Source organism: Nothobranchius furzeri, chromosome 16, assembly GCF_043380555.1.
Source record: "Nothobranchius furzeri strain GRZ-AD chromosome 16, NfurGRZ-RIMD1, whole genome shotgun sequence".
Lineage (NCBI taxonomy): Eukaryota > Metazoa > Chordata > Actinopteri > Cyprinodontiformes > Nothobranchiidae > Nothobranchius > Nothobranchius furzeri.
In genome coordinates, this window is record NC_091756.1 from 20,530,244 (window position 1) to 20,556,942 (window position 26,699).

General features: G+C 40.4%; 1 protein-coding gene across 1 annotated transcript; it reads left to right on the plus strand.

The window, feature by feature from the left end:
• Nucleotides 1-23,088: 23,088 nt before the first annotated feature.
• Nucleotides 23,089-26,092, plus strand: LOC129152310 (zinc finger MYM-type protein 1). Its single transcript, XM_054729979.2, has 2 exons — nt 23,089-23,201; nt 23,324-26,092. The coding sequence occupies exon 2, from the start codon at nt 23,563-23,565 to the stop codon at nt 24,868-24,870; it is 1,308 nt and encodes a 435-aa protein (XP_054585954.2). The 5' UTR covers nt 23,089-23,201; nt 23,324-23,562; the 3' UTR covers nt 24,871-26,092.
• Nucleotides 26,093-26,699: the final 607 nt, after the last annotated feature.

Below are 26,699 nucleotides of genomic sequence, written 5' to 3' on the forward strand. Positions count from 1 at the left end.
TTGACCCCCTATAGGAATGTGCTATCATCATGAAACGTTCAGATCACTTACAACTCAATAGATTCTACCTTCTTGTAACGTTTCAGCCTGATTGGACCTTGTTTTCACACAAATGGACCCAGAATGATGTGAAATTGTGCTTCGTGCAACATAATTCTGGGTGCCATTTCCAAACCATAAGTGCTAATGACTCCATTCCTTGTTGTGGTTGTAGGGGCTGTTGATTGGAGTACACTAAAACAAACCTGATCTCTCTAGGACATTCAGAAGCCAAGTTATAAGCCCACAAAGGTCTAACTGGACTACTTCTTTAAATTGACACCAGATCCGGTGACCTTTGGGACATGGTTTGACCCCCTTAGGAAAGTGCTATCATCATGAAACCTTCAGATCACTTACAACTCAATAGATTCTACCTTCCTGTAACGTTTCTGCCTGATTGGACCTTGTTTTCACACTAATGAACACCTAATGATGTGAAATTGTGCTTCGTGCAACATAATTCTGGGTGCCATTTAAAAACCATAAGTGCTAATGACTCCATTCATTTTTGGGGTAATAGGGGCAATTAACTGGAGTACTCTAAAACAAACCTGACCTCTCTAGGATATTCAGAAGCCAAGTTATAAGCCCACAAATGTATAACTGGACTACTTCTTTAAATTGACATCAGATCCGGTTACCTTTGGGACATGGTTTGACCCCCTTAGGAAAGTGCTATCATCATGAAACGTTCAGATAACTTACAACTCAATAGATTCTACCTTCCTATAACGTTTCTGCCTGATTGGACCTTGTTTTAACACAAATGAACCCAGAATGATGTGAAATTGTGCTTTGTGCAACATAATTCTGGGTGCCATTTAAAAACCATAAGTGCTAATGACTCCATTCATTTTTGGGGTAATAGGGGCAATTAATTGGAGTACTCTAAAACAAACCTGACCTCTCTAGGATATTCAGAAGCCAAGTTATAAGCCCACAAATGTATAACTGGACTACTTCTTTAAATTGACACCAGATCCGGTTACCTTTGGGACATGGTTTGACCCCCTTAGGAAAGTGCTATCATCATGAAACGTTCAGATAACTTACAACTCAATAGATTCTACCTTCCTATAACGTTTCTGCCTGATTGGACCTTGTTTTAACACAAATGAACCCAGAATGATGTGAAATTGTGCTTTGTGCAACATAATTCTGGGTGCCATTTAAAAAACCATAAGTGCTAATGACTCCATTCCTTTTTGGGGTAATGGGGGCTGTTAATTGGAGTACTCTAAAACAAACCTGACCTCTCTAGGATATTCAAAAGCCAAGTTATAAGCCCACAAAGGTGCAACTGGACTACTTCTTTAAAGTGACACCAGGCCCGGTGACCTTTGGGACATGGTTTGACCCCCTATAGGAATGTGCGATCATCATGAAACGTTCAGATCACTTACAACTCAATAGATTCTACCTTCTTGTAACGTTTCAGCCTGATTGGACCTTGTTTTCACACAAATGGACCCGGAATGATGTGAAATTGTGCTTCGTGCAACATAATTCTGGGTGCCATTTACAAACCACAAGTGCTAATGACTCCATTCCTTTTTGTGGTTGTAGGGGCTGTTGATTGGAGTACACTAAAACAAACCTGATCTCTGTAGGACATTCAGAAGCCAAGTTATAAGCCCACAAATGTGTAACTGGACTACTTCTTAAATTGACACCAGATCCGGTTACCTTTGGGACATGGTTTGACCCCCTTAGGAAAGTGCTATCATCATGAAACGTTCAGATCACTTACAACTCAATAGATTCTACCTTCTTGTAACGTTTCAGCCTGATTGGACCTTGTTTTCACACAAATGGACCCGGAATGATGTGAAATTGTGCTTCGTGCAACATAATTCTGGGTGCCATTTACAAACCACAAGTGCTAATGACTCCATTCCTTTTTGTGGTTGTAGGGGCTGTTGATTGGAGTACACTAAAACAAACCTGACCTCTCTAGGATATTCAGAAGCCAAGTTATAAGCCCACAAATGTGTAACTGGACTACTTCTTTAAAGTGACACCAGGCCCGGTGACCTTTGGGACATGGTTTGACCCCCTATAGGAATGTGCGATCATCATGAAACGTTCAGATCACTTACAACTCAATAGATTCTACCTTCTAGTAACGTTTCAGCCTGATTGGACCTTGTTTTCACACAAATGGACCCAGAATGATGTGAAATTGTGCTTTGTGCACCATAATTCTGGGTGCCATTTACAAATCATAAGTGCTAATGACTCCATTCCTTTTTGTGGTTGTAGGGGCTGTTGATTGGAGTACACTAAAACAAACCTGACCTCTCTAGGATATTCAAAAGCCAAGTTATAAGCCCACAAAGGTGTAACTTGACTACTTCTTTAAAGTGACACCAGGCCCGGTGACCTTTGGGACATGGTTTGACCCCCTATAGGAATGTGCGATCATCATGAAACGTTCAGATCACTTACAACTCAATAGATTCTACCTTCTTGTAACTTTTCAGCCTGATTGGACCTTGTTTTCACACAAATGGACCCAGAATGATGTGAAATTGTGCTTCGTGCAACATAATTCTGGGTGCCATTTAAAAACCATAAGTGCTAATGACTCCATTCCTTTTTGTGGTTGTAAGGGCTGTTGATTGGAGTGCACTAAAACAAACCTGATCTCTGTAGGACATTCAGAAACCAAGTTATAAGCCCACAAATGTGTAACTGGACTACTTCTTTAAATTGACACCAGATCCGGTGACCTTTGGGACATGGTTTGACCCCCTTAGGAAAGTTATATCATCATGAAACGTTCAGATCACTTACAACTCAATAGATTCTACCTTCCTGTAACGTTTCAGCCTGATTGGACCTTGTTTTCACACAAATGAACCCAGAATGATGTGAAATTGTGCTTTGTGCAACATATTTCTGGGTGCCATTTAAAAACCATAAGTGATAATGACTCCATTCCTTTTGGGGGTAATGGGGGCTGTTAATTGGAGTACTCTAAAACAAACCTGACCTCTCTAGGATATTCAGAAGCCAAGTTATAAGCCCACAAAGGTGTAACTGGACTACTTCTTTAAAGTGACACCAGGCCCGGTGACCTATGGGACATGGTTTGACCCCCTATAGGAATGTGCGATCATCATGAAACGTTCAGATCACTTACAACTCAATAGATTCTACCTTCCTGTACCGTTTCAGCCTGATTGGACCTTGTTTTCACACAAATGAACCCAGAATGATGTGAAATTGTGCTTCGTGCAACATAATTCTGGGTGAAATTTAAAAAACCATAAGTGCTAATGACTCCATTCCTTTTTGGGGTAATGGGGGCTGTTAACTGGAGTACTCTAAAACAAACCTGACCTCTCTAGGATATTCAAAAGCCAAGTTATAAGCCCACAAAGGTGTAACTGGACTACTTCTTTAAAGTGACACCAGGCCCGGTGACCTTTGGGACATGGTTTGACCCCCTATAGGAATGTGCGATCATTATGAAACGTTCAGATCACTTACAACTCAATAGATTCTACTTTCTTGTAATGTTTCAGCCTGATTGGACCTTGTTTTTACACAAATGGACCCAGAATGATGTGAAATTGTGCTTTGTGCAACATAATTCTGGGTGCCATTTCCAAACCATAAGTGCTAATGACTCCATTCCTTTTTGTGGTTGTAGGGGCTGTTGAAACAAACCTGATCACTCTAGGACATTCAGAAGCCAAGTTATAAGCCCACAAATGTGTAACTGGACTACTTCTTTAAATTGACACCAGATCTGGTGACCTTTGGGACATGGTTTGACCCCCTTAGGAAAGTGCTATCATCAGGAAACGTTCAGATCACTTACAACTCAATAGATTCTACCTTCCTGTAACGTTTCTGCCTGATTGGACCTTGTTTTCACACAAATGAACCCAGAATGATGTGAAATTGTGCTTCGTGCAACATAATTCTGGGTGCCACTTAAAAACCATAAGTGCTAATGACTCCATTCCTTTTTGGGGTAATGGGGGCTGTTAATTGGAGTACTCTAAAACAAACCTGACCTCTCTAGGATATTCAGAAGCCAAGTTATAAGCCCACAAAGGTGTAACTGGACTACTTCATTAAAGTGACACCAGGCCCGGTGACCTTTGGGACATGGTTTGACCCCCTTAGGAAAGTGCTATCATCATGAAACCTTCAGATCACTTACAACTCAATAGATTCTACCTTCCTGTAACGTTTCTGCCTGATTGGACCTTGTTTTCACACTAATGAACACCTAATGATGTGAAATTGTGCTTCGTGCAACATAATTCTGGGTGCCATTTAAAAACCATAAGTGCTAATGACTCCATTCATTTTTGGGGTAATGGGGGCTGTTAATTGGAGTACTCTAAAACAAACCTGACCTCTCTAGGATATTCAAAAGCCAAGTTATAAGCCCACAAAGGTGCAACTGGACTACTTCTTTAAAGTGACACCAGGCCCGGTGACCTTTGGGACATGGTTTGACCCCCTATAGGAATGTGCGATCATCATGAAACGTTCAGATCACTTACAACTCAATAGATTCTACCTTCTTGTAACGTTTCAGCCTGATTGGACCTTGTTTTCACACAAATGGACCCGGAATGATGTGAAATTGTGCTTCGTGCAACATAATTCTGGGTGCCATTTACAAACCATAAGTGCTAATGACTCCATTCCTATTTGTGGTTGTAGGGGCTGTTGATTGGAGTACACTAAAACAAACCTGACCTCTCTGGGACATTCAGAAGCAAAGTTATAAGCCCACAAAGGTGTAACTGGACTACTTCTTTAAAGTGACACCAGGCCCGGTGACCTTTGGGACATGGTTTAACCCCCTATAGGAATGTGCGATCATCATGAAATGTTCAGATCACTTACAACTCAATAGATTCTACCTTCTTGTAACGGTTCAGCCTGATTGGACCTTGTTTTCACACAAATGGACCCAGAATGATGTGAAATTGTGCTTCGTGCAACATAATTCTGGGTGCCATTTACAAACCATAAGTGCTAATGACTCCATTCCTTTTTGTGGTTGTAGGGGCTGTTGATTGGAGTACACTAAAACAAACCTGACCTCTCTAGGATATTCAGAAGCCAAGTTATAAGCCCACAAATGTGTAACTGGACTACTTCTTTAAAGTGACACCAGGCCCGGTGACCTTTGGGACATGGTTTGACCCCCTATAGGAATGTGCGATCATCATGAAACGTTCAGATCACTTACAACTCAATAGATTCTACCTTCTAGTAACGTTTCAGCCTGATTGGACCTTGTTTTCACACAAATGGACCCAGAATGATGTGAAATTGTGCTTTGTGCACCATAATTCTGGGTGCCATTTACAAATCATAAGTGCTAATGACTCCATTCCTTTTTGTGGTTGTAGGGGCTGTTGATTGGAGTACACTAAAACAAACCTGACCTCTCTAGGATATTCAAAAGCCAAGTTATAAGCCCACAAAGGTGTAACTTGACTACTTCTTTAAAGTGACACCAGGCCCGGTGACCTTTGGGACATGGTTTGACCCCCTATAGGAATGTGCGATCATCATGAAACGTTCAGATCACTTACAACTCAATAGATTCTACCTTCTTGTAACTTTTCAGCCTGATTGGACCTTGTTTTCACACAAATGGACCCAGAATGATGTGAAATTGTGCTTCGTGCAACATAATTCTGGGTGCCATTTAAAAACCATAAGTGCTAATGACTCCATTCCTTTTTGTGGTTGTAAGGGCTGTTGATTGGAGTGCACTAAAACAAACCTGATCTCTCTAGGACATTCAGAAACCAAGTTATAAGCCCACAAATGTGTAACTGGACTATTTCTTTAAATTGACACCAGATCCGGTGACCTTTGGGACATGGTTTGACCCCCTTAGGAAAGTTATATCATCATGAAACGTTCAGATCACTTACAACTCAATAGATTCTACCTTCCTGTAACGTTTCAGCCTGATTGGACCTTGTTTTCACACAAATGAACCCAGAATGATGTGAAATTGTGCTTTGTGCAACATATTTCTGGGTGCCATTTAAAAACCATAAGTGATAATGACTCCATTCCTTTTTGGGGTAATGGGGGCTGTTAATTGGAGTACTCTAAAACAAACCTGACCTCTCTAGGATATTCAGAAGCCAAGTTATAAGCCCACAAAGGTGTAACTGGAATACTTCTTTAAAGTGACACCAGGCCCGGTGACCTATGGGACATTGTTTGACCCCCTATAGGAATGTGCGATCATCATGAAACGTTCAGATCACTTACAACTCAATAGATTCTACCTTCCTGTACCGTTTCAGCCTGATTGGACCTTGTTTTCACACAAATGAACCCAGAATGATGTGAAATTGTGCTTCGTGCAACATAATTCTGGGTGCCATTTAAAAACCATAAGTGCTAATGACTCCATTCATTTTTGGGGTAATGGGGACTTTTGATTGGAGTACACTAAAACAAACCTGACCTCTCTAGGACATTCAGAAGCCAAGTTATAAGCCCACAAATGTGTAACTGGACTACTTCTTTAAATTGACACCAGGCCCGGTGACCTATGGGGCATGGTTTGACCCCCTTAGGAAAGAGCTATCATCATGAGACGTTCAGATCACTTACAACTCAATAGATTCTACCTTCCTGTAACGTTTCAGCCTGATTGGACCTTGTTTTCACACAAATGAACCCAGAATGATGTGAAATTGTGCTTCGTGCAACATAATTCTGGGTGCCATTTAAAAACCATAAGTGCTAATGACTCCATTCCTTTTTGTGGTTGTAGGGGCTGTTGATTGGAGTGCACTAAAACAAACCTGATCTCTGTAGGAAATTCAGAAGCCAAGTTATAAGCCCACAAATGTGTAACTTGACTACTTCTTTAAATTGACACCAGATCCGGTTACCTTTGGGACATGGTTTGACCCCCTTAGGAAAGTGCTATCATCATGAAACGTTCAGATCACTTTCAACTCAATATATTCTACCTTCCTATAACGTTTCTGCCTGATTGGACCTTGTTTTCACACAAATGAACCCAGAATGATGTGAAATTGTGCTTCGTGCAACATAATTCTGGGTGACATTTAAAAAACCATAAGTGCTAATGACTCCATTCCTTTTTGGGGTAATGGGGGCTGTTAATTGGAGTACTCTAAAACAAACCTGACCTCTCTAGGATATTCAAAAGCCAAGTTATAAGCCCACAAAGGTGTAACTGGACTACTTCTTTAAAGTGACACCAGGCCCGGTGACCTTTGGGACATGGTTTGACCCCCTATAGGAATGTGCGATCATCATGAAACGTTCAGAACACTTACAACTCATTAGATTCTACTTTCTTGTAACGTTTCAGCCTGATTGGACCTTGTTTTCACACAAATGGACCCAGAATGATGTGAAATTGTGCTTTGTGCAACATAATTCTGGGTGCCATTTAAAAACCATAAGTGCTAATGACTCCATTCATTTTTGGGGTAATAGGGGCAATTAATTGGAGTACTCTAAAACAAACCTGACCTCTCTAGGATATTCAGAAGCCAAGTTATAAGCCCACAAATGTATAACTGGACTACTTCTTTAAATTGACACCAGATCCGGTTACCTTTGGGACATGGTTTGACCCCCTTAGGAAAGTGCTATCATCATGAAACGTTCAGATAACTTACAACTCAATAGATTCTACCTTCCTATAACGTTTCTGCCTGATTGGACCTTGTTTTAACACAAATGAACCCAGAATGATGTGAAATTGTGCTTTGTGCAACATAATTCTGGGTGCCATTTAAAAAAACCATAAGTGCTAATGACTCCATTCCTTTTTGGGGTAATGGGGGCTGTTAATTGGAGTACTCTAAAACAAACCTGACCTCTCTAGGATATTCAAAAGCCAAGTTATAAGCCCACAAAGGTGCAACTGGACTACTTCTTTAAAGTGACACCAGGCCCGGTGACCTTTGGGACATGGTTTGACCCCCTATAGGAATGTGCGATCATCATGAAACGTTCAGATCACTTACAACTCAATAGATTCTACCTTCTTGTAACGTTTCAGCCTGATTGGACCTTGTTTTCACACAAATGGACCCGGAATGATGTGAAATTGTGCTTCGTGCAACATAATTCTGGGTGCCATTTACAAACCATAAGTGCTAATGACTCCATTCCTATTTGTGGTTGTAGGGGCTGTTGATTGGAGTACACTAAAACAAACCTGACCTCTCTGGGACATTCAGAAGCAAAGTTATAAGCCCACAAAGGTGTAACTGGACTACTTCTTTAAAGTGACACCAGGCCCGGTGACCTTTGGGACATGGTTTAACCCCCTATAGGAATGTGCGATCATCATGAAATGTTCAGATCACTTACAACTCAATAGATTCTACCTTCTTGTAACGGTTCAGCCTGATTGGACCTTGTTTTCACACAAATGGACCCAGAATGATGTGAAATTGTGCTTCGTGCAACATAATTCTGGGTGCCATTTACAAACCATAAGTGCTAATGACTCCATTCCTTTTTGTGGTTGTAGGGGCTGTTGATTGGAGTACACTAAAACAAACCTGACCTCTCTAGGATATTCAAAAGCCAAGTTATAAGCCCACAAAGGTGTAACTTGACTACTTCTTTAAAGTGACACCAGGCCAGGTGACCTTTGGGACATGGTTTGACCCCCTATAGGAATGTGCGATCATCATGAAACGTTCAGATCACTTACAACTCAATAGATTCTACCTTCTTGTAACTTTTCAGCCTGATTGGACCTTGTTTTCACACAAATGGACCCAGAATGATGTGAAATTGTGCTTCGTGCAACATAATTATGGGTGCCATTTAAAAACCATAAGTGCTAATGACTCCATTCCTTTTTGTGGTTGTAAGGGCTGTACATTGGAGTGCACTAAAACAAACCTGATCTCTCTAGGACATTCAGAAACCAAGTTATAAGCCCACAAATGTGTAACTGGACTACTTCTTTAAAGTGACACCAGATCCGGTGACCTTTGGGACATGGTTTGACCCCCTTAGGAAAGTTATATCATCATGAAACGTTCAGATCACTTACAACTCAATAGATTCTACCTTCCTGTAACGTTTCAGCCTGATTGGACCTTGTTTTCACACAAATGAACCCAGAATGATGTGAAATTGTGCTTTGTGCAACATATTTCTGGGTGCCATTTAAAAACCATAAGTGATAATGACTCCATTCCTTTTTGGGGTAATGGGGGCTGTTAATTGGAGTACTCTAAAACAAACCTGACCTCTCTAGGATATTCAGAAGCCAAGTTATAAGCCCACAAAGGTGTAACTGGACTACTTCTTTAAAGTGACACCAGGCCCGGTGACCTATGGGACATGGTTTGACCCCCTATAGGAATGTGCGATCATCATGAAACGTTCAGATCACTTACAACTCAATAGATTCTACCTTCCTGTACCGTTTCAGCCTGATTGGACCTTGTTTTCACACAAATGAACCCAGAATGATGTGAAATTGTGCTTCGTGCAACATAATTCTGGGTGCCATTTAAAAACCATAAGTGCTAATGACTCCATTCATTTTTGGGGTAATGGGGACTTTTGATTGGAGTACACTAAAACAAACCTGACCTCTCTAGGACATTCAGAAGCCAAGTTATAAGCCCACAAATGTGTAACTGGACTACTTCTTTAAATTGACACCAGGCCCGGTGACCTATGGGGCATGGTTTGACCCCCTTAGGAAAGAGCTATCATCATGAGACGTTCAGATCACTTACAACTCAATAGATTCTACCTTCCTGTAACGTTTCAGCCTGATTGGACCTTGTTTTCACACAAATGAACCCAGAATGATGTGAAATTGTGCTTCGTGCAACATAATTCTGGGTGCCATTTAAAAACCATAAGTGCTAATGACTCCATTCCTTTTTGTGGTTGTAGGGGCTGTTGATTGGAGTGCACTAAAACAAACCTGATCTCTGTAGGAAATTCAGAAGCCAAGTTATAAGCCCACAAATGTGTAACTTGACTACTTCTTTAAATTGACACCAGATCCGGTTACCTTTGGGACATGGTTTGACCCCCTTAGGAAAGTGCTATCATCATGAAACGTTCAGATCACTTTCAACTCAATATATTCTACCTTCCTATAACGTTTCTGCCTGATTGGACCTTGTTTTCACACAAATGAACCCAGAATGATGTGAAATTGTGCTTCGTGCAACATAATTCTGGGTGACATTTAAAAAACCATAAGTGCTAATGACTCCATTCCTTTTTGGGGTAATGGGGGCTGTTAATTGGAGTACTCTAAAACAAACCTGACCTCTCTAGGATATTCAAAAGCCAAGTTATAAGCCCACAAAGGTGTAACTGGACTACTTCTTTAAAGTGACACCAGGCCCGGTGACCTTTGGGACATGGTTTGACCCCCTATAGGAATGTGCGATCATCATGAAACGTTCAGAACACTTACAACTCATTAGATTCTACTTTCTTGTAACGTTTCAGCCTGATTGGACCTTGTTTTCACACAAATGGACCCAGAATGATGTGAAATTGTGCTTTGTGCAACATAATTCTGGGTGCCATTTCCAAACCATAAGTGCTAATGACTCCATTCCTTTTTGTGGTTGTAGGGGCTGTTGAAACAAACCTGATCTCTCTAGGACATTCAGAAGCCAAGTTATAAGCCCAAAAATGTGTAACTGGACTACTTCTTTAAATTGACACCAGATCCGGTGACCTTTGGGACATGGTTTGACCCCCTTAGGAAAGTGCTATCATCATGAAACATTCAGATAACTTACAACTCAATCGATTCTACCTTCCTGTAACGTTTCTGCCTGATTGGACCTTGTTTTCACACAAATGAACCCAGAATGATGTGAAATTGTGCTTCGTGCAACATAATTCTGGGTGCCACTTAAAAACCATAAGTGCTAATGACTCCATTCCTTTTTGGGGTAATGGGGGCTGTTAATTGGAGTACTATAAATCAAACCTGACCTCTCTAGGATATTCAGAAGCCAAGTTATAAGCCCACAAAGGTGTAACTGGACTACTTCTTTAAAGTGACACCAGGCCCGGTGACCTTTGGGACATGGTTTGACCCCCTATAGGAATGTGCGATCATCATGAAACGTTCAGATCACTTACAACTCAATAGATTCTACCTTCTTGTAACGTTTCAGCCTGATTGGACCTTGTTTTCACACAAATGGACCCAGAATGATGTGAAATTGTGCTTTGTGATACATAATTCTGGGTGCCATTTACAAACCATAAGTGCTAATGACTCTATTCCTTTTTCAGGTTTTAGGGGCTGTTGATTGGAGTACACTAAAACAAACCTGATCTCTCTAGGCCATTCAGAAGCCAAGTTATAAGCCCACAAAGGTGTAACTGGACTACTTCTTTAAATTGACACCAGATCCGGTGACCTTTGGGACATGGTTTGACCCCCTTAGGAAAGTGCTATCATCATGAAACCTTCAGATCAATTACAACTCAATAGATTCTACCTTCCTGTACCGTTTCAACCTGATTGGACCTTGTTTTCACACAAATGAACCCAGAATGATGTGAAATTGTGCTTTGTGCACCATAATTCTGGGTGCCATTTACCAACCATAAGTGCTAATGACTCCATTCCTTTTTGTGGTTGTAGGGGCTGTTGATTGGAGTACACTAAACAAACCTGACCTCTCTAGGACATTCAGAAGCCAAGTTATAAGCCCACAAATGTGTAACTGGACTACTTCTTAAATTGACACCAGATCCGGTTACCTTTGGGACATGGTTTGACCCCCTTAGGAAAGTGCTATCATCATGAAACGTTCAGATCACTTACAACTCAATAGATTCTACCTTCCTGTAACGTTTCAGCCTGATTGGACCTTGTTTTCACACAAATGAACCCAGAATGATGTGAAATTGTGCTTCGTGCAACATAATTCTGGGTGACATTTAAAAAACCATAAGTGCTAATGACTCCATTCCTTTTTGGGGTAATGGGGGCTGTTAATTGGAGTACTCTAAAACAAACCTGACCTCTCTAGGATATTCAAAAGCCAAGTTATAAGCCCACAAAGGTGTAACTGGACTACTTCTTTAAAGTGACACCAGGCCCGGTGACCTTTGGGACATGGTTTGACCCCCTATAGGAATGTGCGATCATCATGAAACGTTCAGAACACTTACAACTCATTAGATTCTACTTTCTTGTAACGTTTCAGCCTGATTGGACCTTGTTTTCACACAAATGGACCCAGAATGATGTGAAATTGTGCTTTGTGCAACATAATTCTGGGTGCCATTTCCAAACCATAAGTGCTAATGACTCCATTCCTTTTTGTGGTTGTAGGGGCTGTTGAAACAAACCTGATCTCTCTAGGACATTCAGAAGCCAAGTTATAAGCCCAAAAATGTGTAACTGGACTACTTCTTTAAATTGACACCAGATCCGGTGACCTTTGGGACATGGTTTGACCCCCTTAGGAAAGTGCTATCATCATGAAACATTCAGATCACTTACAACTCAATCGATTCTACCTTCCTGTAACGTTTCTGCCTGATTGGACCTTGTTTTCACACAAATGAACCCAGAATGATGTGAAATTGTGCTTCGTGCAACATAATTCTGGGTGCCACTTAAAAACCATAAGTGCTAATGACTCCATTCCTTTTTGGGGTAATGGGGGCTGTTAATTGGAGTACTCTAAATCAAACCTGACCTCTCTAGGATATTCAGAAGCCAAGTTATAAGCCCACAAAGGTGTAACTGGACTACTTCTTTAAAGTGACACCAGGCCCGGTGACCTTTGGGACATGGTTTGACCCCCTATAGGAATGTGCGATCATCATGAAACGTTCAGATCACTTACAACTCAATAGATTCTACCTTCTTGTAACGTTTCAGCCTGATTGGACCTTGTTTTCACACAAATGGACCCAGAATGATGTGAAATTGTGCTTTGTGATACATAATTCTGGGTGCCATTTACAAACCATAAGTGCTAATGACTCTATTCCTTTTTCTGGTTTTAGGGGCTGTTGATTGGAGTACACTAAAACAAACCTGATCTCTCTAGGACATTCAGAAGCGAAGTTATAAGCCCACAAAGGTGTAACTGGACTACTTCTTTAAATTGACACCAGATCCGGTGACCTTTGGGACATGGTTTGACCCCCTTAGGAAAGTGCTATCATCATGAAACCTTCAGATCAATTACAACTCAATAGATTCTACCTTCCTGTACCGTTTCAGCCTGATTGGACCTTGTTTTCACACAAATGAACCCAGAATGATGTGAAATTGTGCTTTGTGCACCATAATTCTGGGTGCCATTTACCAACCATAAGTGCTAATGACTCCATTCCTTTTTGTGGTTGTAGGGGCTGTTGATTGGAGTACACTAAACAAACCTGACCTCTCTAGGACATTCAGAAGCCAAGTTATAAGCCCACAAATGTGTAACTGGACTACTTCTTAAATTGACACCAGATCCGGTTACCTTTGGGACATGGTTTGACCCCCTTAGGAAAGTGCTATCATCATGAAACGTTCAGATCACTTACAACTCAATAGATTCTACCTTCCTGTAACGTTTCAGCCTGATTGGACCTTGTTTTCACACAAATGAACCCAGAATGATGTGAAATTGTGCTTCGTGCAACATAATTCTGGGTGCCATTTAAAAACCATAAGTGCTAATGACTCCATTCCTTTTTGTGGTTGTAGGGGCTGTTGATTGGAGTACACTAAAACAAACCTGACCTCTCTAGGATATTCACAAGCCAAGTTATAAGCCCACAAAGGTGTAACTTGACTACTTCTTTAAAGTGACACCAGGTCCGGTGACCTTTGGGACATGGTTTGACCCCCTATAGGAATGTGCGATCATCATGAAACATTCAGATCACTTACAACTCAATAGATTCTACCTTCTAGTAACGTTTCAGCCTGATTGGACCTTGTTTTCACACAAATGGACCCAGAATGATGTGAAATTGTGCTTTGTGCACCATAATTCTGGGTGCCATTTACAAATCATAAGTGCTAATGACTCCATTCCTTTTTGTGGTTGTAGGGGCTGTTGATTGGAGTACACTAAAACAAACCTGACCTCTCTAGGATATTCAAAAGCCAAGTTATAAGCCCACAAAGGTGTAACTTGACTACTTCTTTAAAGTGACACCAGGCCCGGTGACCTTTGGGACATGGTTTGACCCCCTATAGGAATGTGCGATCATCATGAAACGTTCAGATCACTTACAACTCAATAGATTCTACCTTCTTGTAACTTTTCAGCCTGACTGGACCTTGTTTTCACACAAATGGACCCAGAATGATGTGAAATTGTGCTTCGTGCAACATAATTCTGGGTGCCATTTAAAAACCATAAGTGCTAATGACTCCATTCCTTTTTGTGGTTGTAAGGGCTGTTGATTGGAGTACACTAAAACAAACCTGACCTCTCTAGGACATTCAGAAGCAACGTTATAAGCCCACAAATGTGTAACTGGACTACTTCTTTAAATTGACACCAGATCCGGTGACCTTTGGGACATGGTTTGACCCCCTTAGGAAAGTGATATCATCATGAAACGTTCAGATCACTTACAACTCAATATATTCTACCTTCCGGTAACGTTTCAGCCTGATTGGACCTTGTTTTCACACAAATGAACCCAGAATGTTGTGAAATTGTGCTTGTGCAACATAATTCTGGGTGCCATTTAAAAACCATAAGTGATAATGACTCCATTCCTTTTTGGGGTAATGGGGGCTGTTAATTGGAGTACTCTAAAACAAATCTGACCTCTCTAGGATATTCAGAAGCCAAGTTATAAGCCCACAAAGGTGTAACTGGACTACTTCTTTAAAGTGACACCAGGCCCGGTGACCTTTGGGACATGGTTTGACCCCCTATAGGAATGTGCGATCATCATGAAACGTTCAGATCACTTACAACTCAATAGATTCTACCTTCCTATAACGTTTCTGCCAGATTGGACCTTGTTTTCACACAAATGAACCCAGAATGATGTGAAATTGTGCTTTGTGCAACATAATTCTGGGTGACATTTAAAAAACCATAAGTGCTAATGACTCCATTCCTTTTTGGGGTAATGGGGGCTGTTAATTGGAGCACTCTAAAACAAACCTGACCTCTCTAGGATATTCAAAAGCCAAGTTATAAGCCCACAAAAGTGTAACTGGACTACTTCTTTAAAGTGACACCAGGCCCGGTGACCTTTGGGACATGGTTTGACCCCCTATAGGAATGTGCGATCATCATGAAACGTTCAGATCACTTACAACTCAATAGATTCTACTTTCTTGTAACGTTTCAGCCTAATTGGACCTTGTTTTCACACAAATGGACCCAGAATGATGTGAAATTGTGCTTTGTGCAACATAATTCTGGGTGCCATTTCCAAACCATAAGTGCTAATGACTCCATTCCTTTTTGTGGTTGTAGGGGCTGTTGATTGGAGTACACTAAAACAAACCTGATCTCTCTAGGACATTCAGAAGCCAAGTTATAAGCCCACAAAGGTGTAACTGGACTACTTCTTTAAATTGACACCAGGCCCGGTGACCTTTGGGACATGGTTTGACCCCCTATAGGAATGTGCGATCATCATGAAACGTTCAGATCACTTACAACTCAATAGATTCTACCTTCTTGTAACGTTTCAGCCTGATTGGACCTTGTTTTCACACAAATGGACCCAGAATGATGTGAAATTGTGCTTTGTGATACATAATTCTGGGTGCCATTTACAAACCATAAGTGCTAATGACTCTATTCCTTTTTCAGGTTTTAGGGGCTGTTGATTGGAGTACACTAAAACAAACCTGATCTCTCTAGGCCATTCAGAAGCCAAGTTATAAGCCCACAAAGGTGTAACTGGACTACTTCTTTAAATTGACACCAGATCCGGTGACCTTTGGGACATGGTTTGACCCCCTTAGGAAAGTGCTATCATCATGAAACCTTCAGATCAATTACAACTCAATAGATTCTACCTTCCTGTACCGTTTCAGCCTGATTGGACCTTGTTTTCACACAAATGAACCCAGAATGATGTGAAATTGTGCTTTGTGCACCATAATTCTGGGTGCCATTTACCAACCATAAGTGCTAATGACTCCATTCCTTTTTGTGGTTGTAGGGGCTGTTGATTGGAGTACACTAAACAAACCTGACCTCTCTAGGACATTCAGAAGCCAAGTTATAAGCCCACAAATGTGTAACTGGACTACTTCTTAAATTGACACCAGATCCGGTTACCTTTGGGACATGGTTTGACCCCCTTAGGAAAGTGCTATCATCATGAAACGTTCAGATCACTTACAACTCAATAGATTCTACCTTCCTGTAACGTTTCAGCCTGATTGGACCTTGTTTTCACACAAATGAACCCAGAATGATGTGAAATTGTGCTTCGTGCAACATAATTCTGGGTGACATTTAAAAAACCATAAGTGCTAATGACTCCATTCCTTTTTGGGGTAATGGGGGCTGTTAATTGGAGTACTCTAAAACAAACCTGACCTCTCTAGGATATTCAAAAGCCAAGTTATAAGCCCACAAAGGTGTAACTGGACTACTTCTTTAAAGTGACACCAGGCCCGGTGACCTTTGGGACATGGTTTGACCCCCTATAGGAATGTGCGATCATCATGAAACGTTCAGAACACTTACAACTCATTAGATTCTACTTTCTTGTAACGTTTCAGCCTGATTGGACCTTGTTTTCACACAAATGGACCCAGAATGATGTGAAATTGTGCTTTGTGCAACATAATTCTGGGTGCCATTTCCAAACCATAAGTGCTAATGACTCCATTCCTTTTTGTGGTTGTAGGGGCTGTTGAAACAAACCTGATCTCTCTAGGACATTCAGAAGCCAAGTTATAAGCCCAAAAATGTGTAACTGGACTACTTCTTTAAATTGACACCAGATCCGGTGACCTTTGGGACATGGTTTGACCCCCTTAGGAAAGTGCTATCATCATGAAACATTCAGATCACTTACAACTCAATCGATTCTACCTTCCTGTAACGTTTCTGCCTGATTGGACCTTGTTTTCACACAAATGAACCCAGAATGATGTGAAATTGTGCTTCGTGCAACATAATTCTGGGTGCCACTTAAAAACCATAAGTGCTAATGACTCCATTCCTTTTTGGGGTAATGGGGGCTGTTAATTGGAGTACTCTAAATCAAACCTGACCTCTCTAGGATATTCAGAAGCCAAGTTATAAGCCCACAAAGGTGTAACTGGACTACTTCTTTAAAGTGACACCAGGCCCGGTGACCTTTGGGACATGGTTTGACCCCCTATAGGAATGTGCGATCATCATGAAACGTTCAGATCACTTACAACTCAATAGATTCTACCTTCTTGTAACGTTTCAGCCTGATTGGACCTTGTTTTCACACAAATGGACCCAGAATGATGTGAAATTGTGCTTTGTGATACATAATTCTGGGTGCCATTTACAAACCATAAGTGCTAATGACTCTATTCCTTTTTCTGGTTTTAGGGGCTGTTGATTGGAGTACACTAAAACAAACCTGATCTCTCTAGGACATTCAGAAGCGAAGTTATAAGCCCACAAAGGTGTAACTGGACTACTTCTTTAAATTGACACCAGATCCGGTGACCTTTGGGACATGGTTTGACCCCCTTAGGAAAGTGCTATCATCATGAAACCTTCAGATCAATTACAACTCAATAGATTCTACCTTCCTGTACCGTTTCAGCCTGATTGGACCTTGTTTTCACACAAATGAACCCAGAATGATGTGAAATTGTGCTTTGTGCACCATAATTCTGGGTGCCATTTACCAACCATAAGTGCTAATGACTCCATTCCTTTTTGTGGTTGTAGGGGCTGTTGATTGGAGTACACTAAACAAACCTGACCTCTCTAGGACATTCAGAAGCCAAGTTATAAGCCCACAAATGTGTAACTGGACTACTTCTTAAATTGACACCAGATCCGGTTACCTTTGGGACATGGTTTGACCCCCTTAGGAAAGTGCTATCATCATGAAACGTTCAGATCACTTACAACTCAATAGATTCTACCTTCCTGTAACGTTTCAGCCTGATTGGACCTTGTTTTCACACAAATGAACCCAGAATGATGTGAAATTGTGCTTCGTGCAACATAATTCTGGGTGCCATTTAAAAACCATAAGTGCTAATGACTCCATTCCTTTTTGTGGTTGTAGGGGCTGTTGATTGGAGTACACTAAAACAAACCTGACCTCTCTAGGATATTCACAAGCCAAGTTATAAGCCCACAAAGGTGTAACTTGACTACTTCTTTAAAGTGACACCAGGTCCGGTGACCTTTGGGACATGGTTTGACCCCCTATAGGAATGTGCGATCATCATGAAACGTTCAGATCACTTACAACTCAATAGATTCTACCTTCTTGTAACTTTTCAGCCTGACTGGACCTTGTTTTCACACAAATGGACCCAGAATGATGTGAAATTGTGCTTCGTGCAACATAATTCTGGGTGCCATTTAAAAACCATAAGTGCTAATGACTCCATTCCTTTTTGTGGTTGTAAGGGCTGTTGATTGGAGTACACTAAAACAAACCTGACCTCTCTAGGACATTCAGAAGCAACGTTATAAGCCCACAAATGTGTAACTGGACTACTTCTTTAAATTGACACCAGATCCGGTGACCTTTGGGACATGGTTTGACCCCCTTAGGAAAGTGATATCATCATGAAACGTTCAGATCACTTACAACTCAATATATTCTACCTTCCGGTAACGTTTCAGCCTGATTGGACCTTGTTTTCACACAAATGAACCCAGAATGTTGTGAAATTGTGCTTGTGCAACATAATTCTGGGTGCCATTTAAAAACCATAAGTGATAATGACTCCATTCCTTTTTGGGGTAATGGGGGCTGTTAATTGGAGTACTCTAAAACAAATCTGACCTCTCTAGGATATTCAGAAGCCAAGTTATAAGCCCACAAAGGTGTAACTGGACTACTTCTTTAAAGTGACACCAGGCCCGGTGACCTTTGGGACATGGTTTGACCCCCTATAGGAATGTGCGATCATCATGAAACGTTCAGATCACTTACAACTCAATAGATTCTACCTTCCTATAACGTTTCTGCCTGATTGGACCTTGTTTTCACACAAATGAACCCAGAATGATGTGAAATTGTGCTTTGTGCAACATAATTCTGGGTGACATTTAAAAAACCATAAGTGCTAATGACTCCATTCCTTTTTGGGGTAATGGGGGCTGTTAATTGGAGCACTCTAAAACAAACCTGACCTCTCTAGGATATTCAAAAGCCAAGTTATAAGCCCACAAAAGTGTAACTGGACTACTTCTTTAAAGTGACACCAGGCCCGGTGACCTTTGGGACATGGTTTGACCCCCTATAGGAATGTGCGATCATCATGAAACGTTCAGATCACTTACAACTCAATAGATTCTACTTTCTTGTAACGTTTCAGCCTGATTGGACCTTGTTTTCACACAAATGGACCCAGAATGATGTGAAATTGTGCTTTGTGCAACATAATTCTGGGTGCCATTTCCAAACCATAAGTGCTAATGACTCCATTCCTTTTTGTGGTTGTAGGGGCTGTTGATTGGAGTACACTAAAACAAACCTGATCTCTCTAGGACATTCAGAAGCCAAGTTATAAGCCCACAAAGGTGTAACTGGACTACTTCTTTAAATTGACACCAGATCCGGTGACCTTTGGGACATGGTTTGACCCCCTTAGGAAAGTGCTATCATCATGAAACGTTCAGATCACTTACAACTCAATAGATTCTACCTTCCTGTACCGTTTCAGCCTGATTGGACCTTGTTTTCACACAAATGAACCCAGAATTATGTGAAATTGTGCTTTGTGCACCATAATTCTGGGTGCCATTTACCAACCATAAGTGCTAATGACTCCATTCCTTTTTGTGGTTGTAGGGGCTGTTGATTGGAGTACACTAAAACAAACATGATCTCTCTAGGACATTCAGAAGCCAAGTTATAAGCCCACAAAGGTGTAACTGGACTACTTCTTTAAATTGACACCAGATCCGGTGACCTTTGGGACATGGTTTGACCCCCTATAGGAATGTGCGATCATCATGAAACGTTCAGATCACTTACAACTCAATAGATTCTACTTTCTTGTAACGTTTCAGCCTGATTGGACCTTGTTTTCACACAAATGGACCCAGAATGATGTGAAATTGTGCTTTGTGCAACATAATTCTGGGTGCCATTTCCAAACCATAAGTGCTAATGACTCCATTCCTTTTTGTGGTTGTAGGGGCTGTTGATTGGAGTACACTAAAACAAACCTGACCTCTCTAGGATATTCAAAAGCCAAGTTATAAGCCCACAAAGGTGTAACTTTACTACTTCTTTAAAGTGACACCAGGCCCGGTGACCTATGGGGCATGGTTTGACCCCCTTAGGAAAGTGCTATCATCATGAAACGTTCAGATCACTTAAAACTCAATAGATTCTACCTTCCTGTAACGTTTCAGCCTGATTGGACCTTGTGTTCACACAAATGAACCCAGAATGATGTGAAATTGTGCTTCGTGCAACATAATTCTGGGTGCCATTTAAAAACCATAAGTGCTAATGACTCCATTCATTTTTGTGGTTGTAGGGGCTGTTGATTGGAGTACACTAAAACAAACCTGATCTCTGTAGGACATTCAGAAGCCAAGTTATAAGCCCACAAATGTGTAACTGGACCAGGGGCATGTCCAGGGGGTGGCCTGAGGTGGCACATGCCACCCCTGGAATCTGATTGGCCACCCCAAGTGCCACCCACACTGAGCTCCATTTAACTTGACTCTATATTTTCCACAAACGTTCATGAATTATAAATCCCAAAAAAGTAAGATGAAGTATGCATATTCAACATTATCTTATTAATTTTATTTTATTATTCTTTATTATCTTGTATTTTTTTTATAAATTGTATTTGGAGTCCTGGTTCATTCCCACTCCATTCCAGTTGGTGGCGGTAATTAGCCAAGAAGTGCTGCTACCTGCTACAGTAGAGTTCTAAGAAGAAGAAGGAGGACGAGGAGGCCTACAGATTACCCAAAGAAGAAGAGAAGAAGGTTCCTGGAGAAGACAAGCTAGTGGATAACCGTGGATAACATACATTCAATGAACAATATTTGAACATTTTTCCTTCATGTAAGTGATTTCGTAACATTTGTTTCCTGAAATGTGACTAGACTTTTGCAAGATTTATAGTAAAAAAGTTTTTGGTGCAACTTTAAAGTATTTAACCAGGTTAACTGCAGTTACCATGGCAAGCCATCTTGTCGACAAAAACGATCTAGATTCTAGGCTAGCAGTGTGTCACACCATGGTTAAACCCACCTTTAGACTACTTAAACACAGCTAAAAGCAAAGATAGCACGCGACCCGCACGCACAAAAACAGAAGCGCGACTGCAACGAGCGCACGCTAATCACGGCAGAGGCAACAGGCGACTGCTTTGTAATTGCCCTTTGGTGTTCAAAGTCACATGTGAGGGAATATTATAAATCCCCAGAGATGCTAAAGGAGATATTAATTCAGGACATAGGCTCGTCCATCTGCAGAACTGGCAGGAAATAATTTGCAGCCGAAGGTTTAAATATGATTCAATCATCAAGTCTGAGATCCAAATGCAGAGAAATAAACAAGTCAGATTATGTTAGTGACAGGAGAAACTCTACAGTAATATTAGAACAATCCAGTGAAAGAAGGTTCATTTAGAAAAATAAAGATATCAACTAATAAAACTTATATTGAGTGATATTTATAACTATATTATAGTAATTTAACATCTCATTTCATTTGACGTCTCCAATCTTCAGTGTTGACTGGAGTAATTGTGATGAGTTAAACCTAACCCAGACCAGTTATCAACAGTTAAGTATTTTTTGAAACATGGTAATTGGCAAAGTTGATGAGTATTTAAAAAGTTGTAAACTATAGTTTAAAAATAACAGAAATTATTCAAACTTTATGTATTCCTTTTTTCTAAGCAGAATCTCAGAAAAGCAGCAATACATTTCTGGAGTTTTAAGCCACAACTTGTATTTGTATGATTTATTTACATTAATACAGAAAATGACCACAGTAATCATGAAACTATGAATATTTATCCAGATTTTAATTGTATGACCCAAATTTTAAACTGTTGCAACCCTAAACAACATTGGCTAGTACACAGTTACACTTCACTGGTGCTTTTCTGAACACATCTGAAGTAAAGTGAATTGAGTCTGTGAACGGAAATACACTGTTAATGAGTCAGTTGGAATACTTTTCCCCGCCACTTGTGAGATAGCTGAACCCCCACTGCTAATTTTTTTATGCCAGAAAAATCTTTGGTTGCCTCATTATGCATTATGAACAAGGTGTAACATGACTTGTCTTCCTGTGACTGTTACAGTATGAAAAGAACTCTGAACATTAAGGATTTCTTCAAAAGAAAGAAAGCAGGAACATCAGAGCAGGACAGATCAGCCAGCATTAATGCTAGTAGTCAGTCAGAGAGCCAGCTTGAGGATAGACCACAGCAGAAGGGGTCCCCAGCTTCTGCTGTGCATATGGGTAGGTAATGTAACACTGTGATTAACTGCTACATATTTAAAATAATGTTAAAAGTTGATTACTTTTAATTTATTTCAGTGATTTCTATTTTTTATATTGACTGGCTTTAGTTTGCTCTTCTTTGTTTACAGGTTGTTGTTTTTTTACAGTTGTTTAACTGAATATTAATGGAGTCTTACTTTGCTGCTTTTCTGCACTCTAAAATAGCAGATTGTATTATGATATTTCCTATTCTATGGTGTTTTTTAAGAGTTGGACAAAGACTCTGGAGATGAAGGCTGTTCAACTTTACCTGCGACTCCTGAGTATGGTATGCACAAGTGAACACATTTTTAGCCTTGTAGTTCCTCTTTAGCTAAAGTTATTACATTTGATTGATACCACTGTCATTTTAGGGATATCAAGTCTGCCACATTCAGACCATGAAACTGACACTGAGGACCAACCACCAGAAGTACCTATAAGCCCTGAGGTTTCCCATGAGGAAAGTGATGTTGCAGCCTCTTGTGCTCCACGTGGACCTCATGGTATGTTTTAATGCATTTTTTACATTAATACATTGCAGTATATGCAATACACAATTAATTGATTAAAACACACAGTTTTTTTGTTTGAGATTATGCTGATTGTGAGGCATTAACTATTTCAGATATTTCACAATCAAGAGCAGCAGGTCCCACTCAACCTCAGCTGAAGATTTTTCCTAAAACGGTCTTTGGTGAGAGGAAGAGATCATTCAATTCTTCATGGTATGATCAGCATTCATGGCTTGAATACTCTGCAAGCCAAGATTCAGCCTACTGTTATGCCTGCAGACACTTCTCCCTGCCTAGTGCATCAGAATCAGTTTTTACATCAGAGTCTGGATTTTCACATTGGAAAAAGGCTATGTTCAAAGATGGTGGTTTCAAGTTGCATGAGAAATCTGAGTCACACATTACTGCCATGTTGGCTTGGAGTCAACAAAAAAGAGCTGTACTAACAGATTCATCCATAATGGATATGATGAACCAAGAATACAGAAAAAAAGTGGAAGAGAATTGTAGTTACATTAAAACAATTGCAGATGTACTGCTTTTGACAGCAACACAGAATATGGCACAGAGAGGTCACAGTGAATCTGAGTCTGACAACAGAGGGAATTTTTTAGAAATTCTTGAAGTCATTGCAAAACACAATCCTGTAGTAGCCAGAAAAATGAAAGGACCTGGTAATGCTAAATATACTAGCAATACGATCCAGAATGAAATCTTGCAGTGTTTAGCAGACATGGTGCGTGATACCATTGTGAAGGAAGTGAAGAAGAGTGAGGTATTTTCAGTGATTGCTGATGAAAGCAAAGATCTGCAAAAGAAGGAGCAGCTGTCATTAGTTGTAAGATACTACTACAATAGTGCAGTGCATGAAAGCTTTCTTTGTTTTCAACATGCCGAACAACTGGATGCTAAGAGCCTGAGTGAAATGATCATTGGATGTTTGGAGAGCTATGGCCTTGAATACAAGTCAAATCTCATTGGGCAAGGCTATGATGGAGCCACAGTTATGAGTGGCAAACACTCTGGTGTTGCTGCAAGGATAAAAGAAAAGGCAAACAATGCTTTTTATGTCCATTGCAATGCACACTGTCTAAACCTGGTTTTGGTTGACACTGTAAAATCAGTTCCAGAGGCTGATTCCTTTTTCTCCCTTCTTGAGAGGCTTTATGTGTTCATGTCAGGATCCTATGTGCACCAGAGATGGCTGGATGTTCAGAAGGAAATGTATGGTGGCCAGCCCAGGGAGTTGGTAAAACTCAGTGACACAAGATGGGCATGTAGAGCTTTGGCTTGTAGGAACTTAATGGATAGGTTACCTGCTGTGTTACGTGTTCTTCAGGACATAAGCACAGAAAATCATAGAGACAGATCTATTGATGCTCGAGGTTTGCTTGCACAGATTGATCTAACCTTTATTAGCCTTCTTGCTACCTTCCGAAAGTTGTTAGGAAACACAAAGCTGCTTTCTGACTTATTGCAGTCACCTTCTGTTGATTTAGCTATGGCAGTAGACATGGTTAAGGCCCTTTGTGATTCATTTCAGGTGTACAGGACTGACACATACTGTGATCAACTATGGCATGACATAATGGAGACTGCCAAACAGTGCAATGTAGCTATTGAGGATGGTGAGAGAAAGGTTGCAAAAAATAAACTCTAGGCTAGGTGGCTCTTTTGTGACATGCACTTTAGGCCTGCGAGAGGGTAATGATGATAAAGAAACATTCAGACAGAGACTACTCTACCCCATTCTTGACAGAATAATGTGTGAAATGGACAGAAGGTTTTCAAAGAACAGCTGCACAATAATGAAAGGTGTACATGCCTTACATCCTAAATGTAGTCAATTCCTTCAAGATAACCTGGTACTTGACTTGGGTAAAATGTATGGATGTGACTGTGAAGATCTTAGCCATGAACTTCACCAGGCTAGGAACATTTTGAAAAGAAAAAGTCATAGTAAGGATACACAGTTATCAAGCATTTTAGACTTGACTCTATTTTTAGAGCCACACCAAGAAGTGTTCCATGAGTTGTTCAGGCTGTGCAAAATAGCTGTGGCTCTTCCAGTTAGTAGTGCTGCCTGTGAGCGTAGCTTTTCAGCTCTGAAGCTCATCAAAAATCACTTAAGGACAACAATGGGAGACAGCAGGCTAAGTCATTTGGGAGTGCTTAGTATTGAGTCAAGAAGAGCCAAGACATTGGACCTGGATGAATTCATTAAAGTGTTTGCAAGGCAACACAAGAAAAGACGGATTAATCTGTTGTGAAACCATATTTGAAACATTTGAGGGTACAAGCACACAATCTGATTTGTGTTTAGGATTTTTTTTTAACTGTAAATGATTTGATGACTGTACTGAAACTTGATGTTAAAGTATGATCGTCCTTGTATAATTTTTATCTGTACCTATTGTATGGAGTTTAACTAAGGCCTTCGTCCAGGCTAATTTATCTGATTTATGTTGGCACTTTATGATATTACAATCTTTTGGACTGTTCCTTTATGAACAGTTAACTAAAGAATAAATAGGTTTCACTTTACCCAGTGTGTTGTTTCATATGTGTTTGTATTGGTTGATTATTTTATGTCTTTGAACACAAGAATGGTAATTTGGGTGGCCTTAAATTAATACATTTTATTTCATTTTATTTAAACAAGATCAAAACATAATAGGCAATTTAAAATAGATACAGGTAGTGGAGACAAACAATGGTCATGGAACAAAGTGGAGTTTACAAATTCTACAATGCAAAAAAAAAAACCTATTGATTTTGTGATGGGTGAAACTCCACCATCTAAATAAGTACAACTATTGGTGCCACCCATGCAAAAACAAGTGCCCTACCTGGGCCACCCCATTTTATAAGGCCTGGACACGCCACTGAACTGGACTACTTCTTAAATTGACACCAGATCCGGTTACCTTTGGGACATGGTTTGACCCCCTTAGGAAAGGGCTATCATCATGAAACGTTCAGATCACTTACAACTCAATAGATTCTACCTTCCTGTAACGTTTCTGCCTGATTGGACCTTGTTTTCACACAAATGAACCCAGATGATGTGAAATTGTGCTTCGTGCAACATAATTCTGGGTGAAATTTAAAAAACCATAAGTGCTAATGACTCCATTCCTTTTTGGGGTAATGGGGGCTGTTAATTGGAGTACTCTAAAACAAACCTGACCTCTCTAGGATATGCAAAAGCCAAGTTATAAGCCCACAAAGGTGTAACTTGACTACTTCTTTAAAGTGACACCAGGCCCGGTGACCTTTGGGACATGGTTTGACCCCCTATAGGAATGTGCGATTATCATGAAACGTTCAGATCACTTACAACTCAATAGATTCTACTTTCTTGTAATGTTTCAGCCTGATTGGACCTTGTTTTCACACAAATGGACCCAGAATGATGTGAAATTGTGCTTTGTGCAACATAATTCTGGGTGCCATTTCCAAACCATAAGTGCTAATGACTCCATTCCT

Coding starts and splice junctions, on each gene's coding strand:
- LOC129152310 (XM_054729979.2), top strand. CDS start 23,563: ATGTTCAAAGATGGTGGTTTCAAGTTGCATGAGAAATCTGAGTCACAC.